The sequence below is a fragment of the Gobius niger genome, assembly GCF_951799975.1.
Source record: "Gobius niger genome assembly, chromosome: 20".
NCBI lineage: Eukaryota > Metazoa > Chordata > Actinopteri > Gobiiformes > Gobiidae > Gobius > Gobius niger.
The window spans coordinates 3520160-3533388 of NC_136871.1; the positions used below are offsets into that span (position 1 = coordinate 3520160).

Here is a 13229-nt window from a genome sequence, read left to right on the forward strand (position 1 = left end):
ACACAGACGTGCATAGTACCTATAACAATGGAATAAAATGTATTTCTTAGAATAACAAACCGACTTTCTGCCTTCAGCACTTCTAAGCTGCACTGAAACCGTGTCCTATTTCCAAATGGCACCAGTCCCACTTCTCTCATTCTGATTAAGACTCTCCTATTCAAGTATTAACACTGTCCTGACTTTCAATGTCTCCAAAATCAACAACACAGAAGAGAAATTGCAAAAGGTTGAATCATTTATCTATTGTTTGTTTGAAGCTGATTTTTTTTTAAACATTTCAACAGATTGCCCCAACTCCCCGCTGCGCTGTTGGCCAATGTGTTGAAGTCAGTTGCAGCAAGGACACAATGTGGAAGCACTAACCGGACGATAAACTTGACTATCGTTACAACATTGGCTTTGTTTGTGTGCAAAGGGATACAAACTCATTTACTCATTTGGCAGAGCAGGCTGAACGGCCCATAAGGACATTGTACATGAAAAAAATACAGAGTTAAAGTTGCTAGATGGCTGTAATCTGTGCCTCCAAAGCCCAACTCTCAATGCGGACCATACGGACGGAGGCTATTTCAGTGCAGCCGTTACAGCACACGCCGAGGTCATTCACACTCTCCCTACAGACAAGAGCGCAGTCTTCTTTCGGAGCCATTACAGACCAAAGATGGCCGACAACAGCTTTCTGAATTTTCTCATGTGTGACCTACATAGACACACAAAACAATCCAAAAGCACCGTGACGGAGACAGACACCTGAACGCGTCGCTCATTCAGCCGGAAAACGCGCTGCTTTAAAGAACATGTTCACGTCTTAAACGCTCTGATCAAATGTTATATTGAAACAAAGAGTTCTAAGCCTTCCCTTTTCACTCATTGCATTGTACCAGGTGTAAAACGCTGATAATGAGTAAACATGGCATTCTCTTGATGCCGACGGTGGCGCAGAGAGTAGAGCGGGTCGTCTTGTGTCTGCGTATGATTCTGTATGAATGAGAGTGTGAATGGGTGACTGGTTCCTTGATGTAAAGCGCTTTGAGTGCCTAAAGCAGGTAGAAAGGCAGAACCAACACTGCTAGTAGTAGAACAAACACTGCTAGTAGTAGAACCAACACTGCTTGTAGTAGAACCAACACTGCTTGTAGTAGAACCAACACTGCTTGTAGTAGAACAAACACTGCTTGAAGTAGAACCAACACTGCGAGTAGTAGTGTTTGTTCTACTACTAGCAGTGTTGGTTCTGCAGCTGTGCTTTAAATCAATGGTAAGTAGAACCAACACTGCTTGTAGTAGAACCAACACTGCTTGTAGTAGAACCAACACTGCTTGTAGTAGAACCAACACTGCGAGTAGTAGTGTTTGTTCTACGACCAGCAGTGTTGGTTCTGCAGCTGTGCATTAAATGAATGGTGAATTGCCACAATTATATGCCGCCTTTCTACCGGCTTTAGGCACTCAAAGCACTTAGGGTTAGGGTTACTCTACAAGTAGCCGTGTTGGCAGAACCAACACTGTTAGTAGTAGAACCAACACTGCTTGTAGTAGAACCAACACTGCTTGTAGTAGAACCAACACTGTTAGTAGTATTGATTTAAAGCACAGCTGCAGAACCAACACTACTACTAGCAGTGCTGGCAGAACCAACACTGCTGGTCGTAGAACAAACACTACTACTAGCAGTGCTGGTTCTACTTAACATTGATTTAAAGCACAGCTGCAGGTCACACTAGACATTGACTATGACATCAAATATAATGCAAACAAGAGTGTCATAATGATTTGCAGAACAAGAGACGATAAGGTTTTGAACTTTCCTCCATTTAATTTGTGCGGGAATAATCTGACCTTGTGCAGCAAATACAAATATTTGGGACATTTTATCACTGATGATTTGGCAGACGATGATGACGTGCTCCGACAGTGCCGCGTCATGTATGTGCAGGCTAACATTCTTGTGCGCAGGTTTGGTGCATGTACAAATGTAGTGAAAAGGACACTGTTTAATGCCTATTGTACCCCACTTTATACGGCACACCTGTGGTCAAACTATAAGCGTTCGAGCATACGAAAACTGTGGCATATAACGACTGTCTAAGAATTTTGCTGAAAAGACCTCGATGGGAGAGTGTTTCTGCTGGCATCAGAACTTTTCATGCTGTTTTGAGAAATTTAATGTACAGATTTATTTGTCGGCTCAACAACTGTGCCAATATGATCATTATGAGCTTGACAAACATCAAAGTCAGTGCCAGGCGCTACCAGTCTGAACTGTGGCGACACTGGTACAGTTGTCTGCTCTAAATGTTGTTGTGTGTTTGTTTTTGTTTTTTAACTGGACCTCGAGTCTGCAATAAAGGTTGATGATGATTGACTGTTTCATCGTCCTTTTTTGTTGTTGTTGTTGAGTGTATTGAAGCCTTATGTTTGGCTTCTTGCAGTCAAAGTAAAGCAGCATCTGCAGCTACAAGACCGATAATGCCCCGCCCCCTGCAAAACTCTTAGTCAGATCTAAGGAGAGAGAAGAGCCCACTCGCAGTACGCTTGTTTTTTTCTTCCAATTAAAAGATATATGAGTGAAATGTTGCGCAGAAAATCGTTTATGATTCCAAGGCACATCAGCTAAACCACCATCAATGCAATACATAGTTCTATATTAATCCTTAAAAACCCTATGCCTGATTTTGTTGATCATTTCGTTTGCGATCATCGTTTTATGTTGAATAATTAGTTGTGTCTCAACTCATTCCCACCATTCCTCACACATTTCTTTCCATCATCCCATTTCTTCACAGAGACAAGTTTATCAGCCTGTTTCACAGTTTTCAGGGTGACTTTTTTCGGGATCACTGTCACAATAATGCTGAATACAATTTGCCTGCCAGTTCTTGAAAGGAAAAAAAAAAGTGTTTTATTTCTAAGCAGTGTCTTTTCACAAATGACTTCTTTCACAGTTGACTTTAGGAGGGAAAATAAACTCTTCCATTCCTCCACCCAGAAGAATATCAGGTGCAAGGCCTTTGAAGAATGTATTAAGGTGATGTTTAGGAAGAAGTGACGGGGTTGTTTGTCGGTAAAGCGTTTCTGGAAGTCTAAAAATCAGCTTAACAAATCCCCCCTGAATTTCTCCACTCGAGATCAAGCCACATCTTCCATTACGAGTATATTATGCATTCATGTGTTGTTTTCCTTACTGTACACGAGCCCCCGTCGCCCCAGATGCCGTCGGTCATTAGCAGAGTGTCTTTTCGTTAATATTTATGAGTCCTGTGGCTGCGTGTGTGTGAACAGGCTGTGGGCAGGAGGCCACGCGTCCCTGTCGAGCCTCGCTGTATCTCACTACATCTGTGTTTGTGTGTCCGTGTACAGGCCTTGGCGGAGGGACAGGCCGCCCCATGGGACACGGCCAAAAAGGACGAAAACCGCAACAAGAACCGCTACGGGAACATCGTCGCTTGTGAGTACTGCACTGGCACAGACCGAGCTCCACCGTGGGATGACGTGCATTGATTATGGATTGATGGTTTGACGAGCTCTGCTGTGGTTTGTGCTTTGAAATCACCCCCAATGTGAACACTGGCTTTGGTTTGGGGGGTTTTAGCTTTTGAATTGTGTTGGACCTTTGCCTTGTGCGTATTTCTTTGACCAAAACAGAACCGTTTCAGCCCATGTTTTTCCCAACCAAACGTTTAATCATGTGTTTCATGAATAAACTACTTGAATATAAATCATTTAGCTTGAGATGTTAAATGACCGGTAGCTTCCTCTCTCAGGCAAAAAGGTGATAATCCAGGTTATTTTCTTCATTCATGTGTAATCCATGTTAAATAGAATGTTTCTGGCTAATATTTATCCATAAATATTCCACTGTCTCTTGAATTTGGTTGGTCTTTATCACAGAAATACATTATTCCCAGAGTTTAGCGACCTTATAGAGCTGTATTGCACTCACTCTGATGGCGTTCCGGAGCTCAGGAAAAAGTCGTGAGCTTCTTGTCCGAATTGCCAACAGTCAGTGCACTTGTCACCCCTTAAAGTTTGACCCAGGCTGCAATGACAAGACCACTCGAGAAGGTTCTGTGGCTTTTATATGGAATCACAAAGAGACGTCTGACAATGTCTTCTGCGCCGTTGTCAAAGGGGCCTGATTGTATAGAGCAGTGGTTCTCAACCTTTAGAGCCGCGACCCCCATTATAGCAGTTAATTAGGATCGTGACCCCCACCCGGGTCAGACCATGGGAAAAACAGGGACATTGACCCCTTAACTCCCACCTGAACCGAGCACATTTTCTCCAGTTTGGCTTTAAAAATTGACCAAAAAATTACAAAAAATTGACAAAAATGTGAAAAAAAATGATGAAAAAATGATGAAAAAGCTACAAAAATGAGTTGAACACCCAACAAAAAAATGACGGGAAAAAATCTGATGACGTGAGGAAAAAGATCCTCTCGGTTCAGGCGGGAGTTAAGAGGTTAACCTATATAACTCTTAAAAAACAAAGAAAAAACAATGGCTAAAACAAAAATGAATTAAATTTAGAACAATTAATGGCACCCTGGTAAAATAGCATATATGCTACGACACCATAATAATAATATTAAAATATATATTTTATCTACATGCTCTGACGACCCCCCAAATTTGTCTCGCGACCCCCAGGTTGAGAACCCCTGGTATAGAGTTGGGAAAATTCCACAGTTACCATAGAGCTCGGCTATCTTTGCAGCTTCTAGCATACATTTCCATCCATTCTAAAAACAGCATAAAAGTGGAGAAAAAAGTTATGGAACAACTCCATCAGCTGCTGAGTTCCTGCTGGTAAATACCTCCAACAATAAGTGCTTTAATGTGAACAATAACTCCAGTATTTTAGCTTCTAAAATCTCCATTAGTTTACAATTGCTTAGCGATATGACATCACATTCCCAAACCTTTTTGTGTGCACAATGGCCGTACAACATGAGAAAGAACAAACTGACTCGGTTTTGGTTGATTGCGTATTTCTAAAGTTGCCCTATTAGACGACCGCTCCTCCATTGAGCCTCACATAGCACATACTTCACTTCCAAGTCCTACTTTTCAATTGAAGGAATGTCTCTCAAGAGCACAGTCCTATTTCATTCCTCTATAACCACAGCCTCTCTCCATATGTCCCCGATAGAGACATTATATGGAGTAATTCCTCTGGGGCCTTTGAAACATGTTCCCAGTGAAAGGAGTCTTTGTGAAATGGCTGGGAGTGAGATGGACACTTTCCATTACCAGCTCCTTGTAATTAAAGCATTTGTACTGATAGCACGTTTATCATAATTCTGTCGGCCTTCAGTCCCTGACAGGCTGATTCGTTTCTGAGCAGTTCCATTTGAAATCCTTCAGGTTCATTCTGGGCTTTGACATCAAACCCACTGCCGCGAGATAGTCCTCGTCCACATGTCAGCGTGCGCACTCAGGTAAGACACTGAGGAGCTGCAGTTTAGGATGAAACTAATGGCAATGTGGCTGTTACTGATGCAGACATTAGGAATCACAATTAATAAATGCTTTGTCTTCCCTTTATCTGCGGGTTGTTGGAAGGTTCATCAGGAGGACGTCATTAGTGGCTCAGACTGCACATCGCAATGCTCCGTCAGAGGGGAATGTCTTGTTTTCCCTGATCCCTGAGGTCATCCACATCCATATTGGCTGGATTTTAAGCACTGCAGTTGTTGGTTGTCATGTCGTTGCCTCGTAACCAATGCAAACACTCTCTGAGCACAGTTTGCAGCACGGCTTTACGGAACTTAGACCAACAAGCAAGTTCAGAACCCCTCAAACTTGACACAGTGGCGAGGATCTTGTGTTCTCGTCTTGTTTGTCTCTGGCTTCTGGATGTTCCATGTACTTCTTATGCTTGTCTTTCCGAGTTTTGTAGATCTACATCAACATTCTCTGATGGTCGATTGACGGTCAAACGAACAAAAAAAAAACAGATTTGGGTCCGTGTGGCCGTCAGTGTGAACTTAACACTCTTAACCTTCATTATTTTACGTGTTTGCACCTTTGTCCTATTCTTAATGCGTCCGTCCCATTTGATCGCACGTGACAGCTGAGCCATGTTTCCGCATTAGGGGCATCTGTCTCCTCTCCTTTCAGTCTGAATCTTGCATCTCCACCATTTGTCCTTCGTATGAGCCCTCGGTTCATTGAACAACCCTCCCAGATGGTCATTTATAATTCAAAGAAAGCTTAAAGAAACACTGGCAGACGTGTGCATATGTGCAAAAAAAAACCTGCTCGCTCAGTCAAGTCAGATAAATTACACCACCACTTCCAAAACCATCACAGACGCGGCCCGGCTTTGAGATATACAGTGCTATGGATTTCTCTTGTACTTTTAATGCTACTGGAATAGCCAATATGTGAGTTGTGTCAAGGAGCTTTCAATTAATATTGCTATGAGACTGTGTAGCAGAACTTTTTATATGTCGGGTTGTTGTTGTGGTGTAGAGTCTAATCTTTTTCTTTATGAACAAAAGTGATAGATTACATAAGCAGCAGAGCAGGCAACTCGAGTCAAACTGGCCTGTTTTCATTTGTTTATTTGGTTTATTTGATTAGAACAGCTACAAAGCAAAGAAAAACTGCAACAGAAGTTTTATGTGTGCGTCATAGTGCTTATAGCAGAAGCTAATTTTTTATTTTATTTTTTTTCTATTTAGCCTTTATTTAACCAGGTTAGTCCCATTGAGATCTTAGAGCTCTTTTACAAGAGAGACCTGGCCAAGATGGGCAGCAACACTTGGTTTCCATACATTTAAAAACATACACAACATTAGTTAAAACATTCACACACCGATCATCTGGACTGGACTGACATCACAAGAGACTTGAAACTATTCAAAGAAATAAGGTCTGTGATTTTGAAGTCCTTCTGCAGGAGGTTCCATGTAAATGGAGCCGAATAACTGAAGGCAGTCTTTCCCAGTTCAGTCGCACAACAGGCACAACATAGTGCAAGGTGTCATTAGAACGAAGACTACGCTGACTCTGCTTCACTTTCAAAAGACAAGATAAAGAAGAAGGCAGCCTTCCAAGAAGCGCCTTGTAAATAAAAACATACCAATGAGAAAGTCGACGAGCCTGAAGTCCAACCCAATTCACTTTAGAGTATAACAAACAGTGGTGAATAAGAGGTCGACAGTTGGTTATGAAGGTTATGATACACACTGTCCAATTTGCAGCACTTCATCCATCCCTAGTTAAAAGTACACCACCGTTCCAAAGTTTGGGGTCACCCAGGCCAGTTCTATAGCTTCTCCAATCAACAGTTTCCCAGCAGTGCTAGCATAACTGCATGGGTTTTCTAATCAGCAATGACCCTTTAACACCCTTAAGGTGGCACAATGTACCATTCGGACACTGGAGCGATGGTTGCTTGAAATGCGCCTCTGCTCACCTATGCAGGTATTCCAATAAAGATCACCCGTTTCCAGCTAGAATATCATGAATGTTAAAAAAGGAATGAGAGGACAATGACCTTTACAGACACAGAACTGTACACAAAAAAACAGCCAACGGACATTGTTTTCTTCAGAGTTTTCTGTATATACTAGCTAGCCATAATTATATTTCAAATGTCGCCAACCTCAACACTTTATTCACTTGACCTTTATCAGAATCAGAATAGGTTTTATTGTGAACAGCTGCACACACCACACTAAAAAAATCCCTTCCTTCCATTTAACATAAACCAGTAAAAGTCCAAGGGGAGTCCTGGCCCCAGAGGGGAACCAAATGGACATGTTTTTTTAGAGGAAACCGGAGTAAAAACTTAAAGGAGCAGGCCACCGTTTTTCCATACTGAGATATGTTCTTACCTGAGCTTAGACAAGTTGAGACGTACCTAGCTTCCAACTTCACCCCCGTGCTAAGGAATGCTAACAACATCTTTGGTCTCTTTGTGTGACGGGTACGTATCAACACGTCTAAGCTCAGGTAAGAACATATCTCAGTGTGGAAAAACGGTGGCCTGTTCCTTAGAAATGCACAATTTGAGGTCATTGGAGGCCGACTGGTTTGCCTATACCCAGAGCCTTTGGTACCTTATCTTCTGAACTATAAGTTGCTAGTAGCCAAAAACTGCATAATGAAGAAGAAAAAAACATACAAGTCTACCTACTACCTGGGCATGGAGGCGTAACTGCACCGTTGACAAGCCTCTCCCGGCATCACGTTGTTTAAGCTCTCATTTGTGAACTCATTCCTCTAGCTGTGGCCATTTAGCTTTTAGCTCATGATTAGCTTGTTTTCTTCATTGCGGTAAGAGTAACCAGTCCCACACTTCTTTCTGCTGCTCGATTACCGTTTTTTAAATCTTCAGCGGCACAGGAGTAGCAGATACTGGTACACAAGCCTAGCGCGCCCCAGCCTGGTTATACCACGGGGTCTGGATCTTCACTATCGAGCTCAGGTGGGAGAGGTGAACTCCTTTGAAACGATTGGATCTGATTTTCGCTAGCGTTTAGTCGTGACGTATGTAATGCACCCGAGTGAGTGAAGCAGCTATCATAACTCTATCATAACTCTATCATAACTCTTGGGGGCATTCCTTGCACATTTCAAGGCTTCAATTTTAATTTCTGGATATTTGGGAGCCGAGCCAGAACGGATTGAAGAGCTTCCATTAAGGCGAGACACTGCAGGTGAATAGGGAAAAAAAAAAAATGTAGAGATGTCAATTTGAAACTTTTGCTGAACATCACAGATATAAATATGAGGGAAAAAATGTATTGCACTTTTTCTGTCATTTTATGTTTTCACATAAAAATAAGGCATTTTGAGCATTAAAACGGCCAAAATTGCCTATATTTTGGGCCAACGAAATCAAAATAATGAAATGAGCCAGATTAAATTTTATGGTTTTAGATTCTTTCTGAGGGGATTTTGGATATTTTGTTTAGGGGAACTATATTGTAAGGCGTAATAATACCAGGAGTAGTAACAGTAATCTTCACTTTACTGCGCGGATGCCAAACTACTCCTGGTATGGAGTGAAGATCAGGCAGGTCCTAAAGCACTCGTCAAAGCTAAGGAACGGTGGCCAATTCCTTTAAACGCTTTCCAAAAAAATGTTCTAATCTAGTGTAATTAGTAGTTATGAGGCACTAGCGCTAACTCACATATAAACTCTCCTGTGTGCACTATATTTTGTCTTTACATTACATTATTCATTGATGTGTGACTTGTGCGAATTAATTTTGTAACTAATTGATACAGAAGCATAATCATTTTGTCCTCGTCTTGCAGATGGTAAAACTGCTGTATCTAAGTTGCTCTTAAGTTGCAATAGGGTTTGGCTTTAGATCAGTGTTTCACATCAGCCAAAACCCTTTTCAGTCATTGTTTCAGTGTTTTCATGTTTTGTAGTCAATCGTGTCTGAGTGAAGATACTGACTAAGAATGAGCTCGTCTTCTTATCAGCTCTTTGATATGGACAAATCCCAAAGACTCAGCTCCCATTAGAAAGCGCAAATCAATCCATCAGTGCTAATTTTTAAGCTGGAAAAAGCTTGAAAATTGAACCAACCGTTTTGACTGGTGTTTTTCTCAGACTTTTCTTTGTGCCAAACTTTACTCATTTGCCACTTAGGCGAAAGCTACATAGACTTATTCAAAACTACTGCGATGAGATGATGATCGTCGGCCCCGTCTCCTCCGCCGCCGCACCTGTAGGCGAGCTCTTCTCAAGCGTGACTTCACCGCCGGCGATCGAACAACGCTCCGCCGGAAAGAGCCCGGATCGTCGCAGCGATTGTGTTTCTTTAATCAGAAGCGGATCGTTAATGATTATCCCTCATTATTTTGCGGAGCCGAGGAGCTGATATCTGCCGAGAGCTGTAACAAGACCGCGTTATTACTGTCGGCGAGGGGTAATTGATTATCTGTTGAATTAGTCTCGATTAATGACAAGTGCCGCCGTCTAGACATAAAGAAGACGCCGCTCTCGGGCTGAAGTATTTACCGCGGAGCCTGACGCGCTGCGTGTGCGAGCCAAGGACGGCGTCGGAATGAACGCGATCCAATTATGCAACACAGATCGAGACGAGACACTTAACCCGCCCACATTCTCTAGTGTTTGTCTCCCTTTATCAACTGTCTACGTTTGAAAAGCAGGTATGGTGATGTGATGAGGCTAATGTAGCGCGGAAAATGTCTTAAAAAGTCTCCGAATCTGAAGCAGCTCGTCTCATTAATGCAGCCCGCAAGTTGAATGATGATAAGCTCGGGGCAAATCCGTCTGTTTAGATATTCATGTCCATCTGAGTCCTGACCAACAGCTCCCATTAAAACAAGTGCAGCACTTCAGAGGGTTTGGCGCCGCGAGGCCTCTGTCTGCCGGGGGATTCTTTCACATGTCGTCGCCTTGTTGAAATAATGGCCCGAGTCACTTTGGGGGAATTAGGATAAAACAAACAAAGTAGAAATCTTCCTCGGTTGGAAAACAGGGGCGCAGCTAGTCGAGAGAGCTGGTCCCTACTGGAATTTGATTCGCTAACCCCCTGAGAATAGATGAAAACCATTGTTACCATTGGTATCCAAATTGAAGGCCTTAAAAAATAAAAAAAAATCCACCTGTTTGGTCTTAAATCCAGTATGAGTATCCAATTATTTACCAATCCAATTTATTTGTATAGCACATTTAAACAACAAAATGTTTCCAAAGTGCTGCACATCAGATCATAAAAACTATACATCAGAATAAAACAGATTAAAACAGATAGATAGAAATAAAACCAGATATAAAAAGCAATAAAATATAAGACACAGGACTAGGGCTGAAACAACTAATCGATTAATCAACAACTAATCTATTACTAAAATAGTTGTCAACTATTTCAGTAATCGATTAATCGTTTTCTAGTGAACACAGACTAAAATAGAGCAAAAATGACATGACAATTATGTATTTTGGATGAAAACCTACTTTATTTTTAAAGTGAGGGTCTGTAGTGTTTTGTACATTGTAAATTTCATAAATATCTGTCTTTGCCTCGTCCAATCAGAAAGCAGAATTAGCACAAAGAGCTTCCTACAAATGTTTACTTTAAGTTTACTCCATCAACATGTCCTCAAGCGGCGCCACTTTAGCTTTATGTGGTCAAAAAATTGAAAAAATGCAATTTCCATGCACCTTTCAAAACCAAGCGATTAATCGATTAATCGTGGAAATAATCGGTAGCTGTTAAAAGCCAGAGAACTCACAATTTAATTAAAGAAATAGACAAATAAATGCACAGAAGCGTACCCATAAGTAGCCGGTGCCGCTCCTTTATAGGGATGCACTGATACCGATACTGTATTGGGTATCGGATACCACATGCTTGTACTCATACTCAAACTCATTCATGAGGTCCCGATACGAGAAACCGATACCACTTGACCTCTCAGCTGAGGAGAGAAAATAGCAACAAACTGGAGAAATCTAATATTCCACATAGAGCTGACTTTATTACAGACTCCGCTCCCTAAATCAGAGTCTGTGCTGGATTTAAACAGATGTTGTTAGTGCTGCAGCGTCTGCAGTGTTTACAAGATACAGGCTGAAGTTGCTAATGTTGCTAATTAGCCGCTAACTCGCGGGTCAGAGTTTTGGCGATTCTGACGCCGTTTTATGCCCAGAGGCTTATTCATCTGAAAAACTAACCCAGCGACTAAAAAGTACTCACTTGGAATTTCTTTGCAGTCCATTTATATATTGCACGTTCAAAAGCAGGTCTTATTTTTGAGATTTTTTGGTCTTAAAAAGGTCTTAGAAAGTCTTAACCCCTTAACTCCCACCTGAACCGAGCACATTTTCTCCAGTTTGGCTTTACCCAGGACCAAAAGCTTCTGGAAAAAAGGTGGGAAAATAGCGACAGAACTGAGACGAAAACAATGATGGAAATGTGACAAAAAAGTGACAAAAAATTGAAGAAAAAATGACAAAGAAATTACAAAAAATGTGACAAAAATGTGATGAAAATTTGACAAAAAATTACAAAAAAATTACAAAAATGTGACAAAAAAATGACAAAAAATTGAAGAAAAAATGACAAAAAAATGACAAAAATGTGACAAAAATGTGATAACAATTTGACAAAAAATGACAAAAAAATGACAAAAATGTGACAAAAAAATGACAAAAAATGGAAGAAAAAATGACAAAGAAATTACAAAAATGTGACAAAAATGTGATAAAAAATTGACAAAAAATGATAAAAAAATGACAAAAATGTGACAAAAAAATGACAAAAAATGGAAGAAAAAATGACAAAGAAATTACAAAAATGTGACAAAAATGTGATAAAAATGTGACAAAAAATTACAAAAAAATTACAAAAATGTGACAAAAAAATGACAAAAAATGGAAGAAAAAATGACAAAGAAATTACAAAAATGTGACAAAAATGTGATAAAAATTTGACAAAAAATTACAAAAAAATTACAAAAATGTGACAAAAAAATGACAAAAAAGTTACAAAAATGAGTTGAAAAAAAAATGATGGAAAAAAAAATCTGATGACGTGAGGAAAAAGATCCTCTCGGTTCAGGCGGGAATTAAGAGGTTAAATTTGACTTATCCAACCCTGCAGATACCATTGTGTAAGAAGCCCTCTATTTGACTAAAGACAGAGCAAATGATACCAAAAGATGACCTCATGCCATAATTTGGACACAGTGTTGTTGCAAGTCGGTAAACCTCTCGATGGCTGTGACTTCTTGGTTGTAGAATCTGCATTAGAACCGATGTCTGAAACTCCATGTCAGCTTTTACAAACCACTTCAACGCCCCACATATCGTATCCTCACAGACTCGCACAGGCCTGGGTTCTGCTGACGGAATAACGCTGTAGTAACGGGACGGGGATGTGTTGAAGTCTTTTATAATTCTCCTTAAAGATCCTCCAGAACAGGATGCTGGAGTGGAGACACACACACACACACGGGGCGGATCACACGCATGTTAAGTCCCGAGCGCCTGCACCCTCAGTGACGGAGCCGCTCTGAGCCTGAACTGAGTTTATCTGTGACAGACACAATCCCTGCTCAGTGAAGGAGCACAAACATCTGCTTCAGCACTTTGGACCTGCTTCTGTGAGCGTTTTACTGTCGCTTCATAAACGCTAACACTATATCTGACTCCTTACTTGAGTTTCCAGCATGTTTTAAATATGTCTTGGCTTTAGGATTTATACTTTCAGCCCATGTTTACTC

At 41.0% G+C, this 13229-nt stretch overlaps 1 protein-coding gene across 7 annotated transcripts in view; it reads left to right on the top strand.

The window, feature by feature from the left end:
• The window catches only part of ptprt (protein tyrosine phosphatase receptor type T), a 339518-nt gene that overhangs the window by 272990 nt on the left and 53299 nt on the right, over positions 1-13229 (top strand). For all 7 annotated transcript variants that reach the window (XM_079579208.1, XM_079579213.1, XM_079579209.1 and 4 more), the window contains one exon: positions 3364-3451. In XM_079579208.1, coding sequence (XP_079435334.1) covers positions 3364-3451 — 88 coding nt within the window. The remainder of the gene's footprint in view (positions 1-3363; positions 3452-13229) is intronic.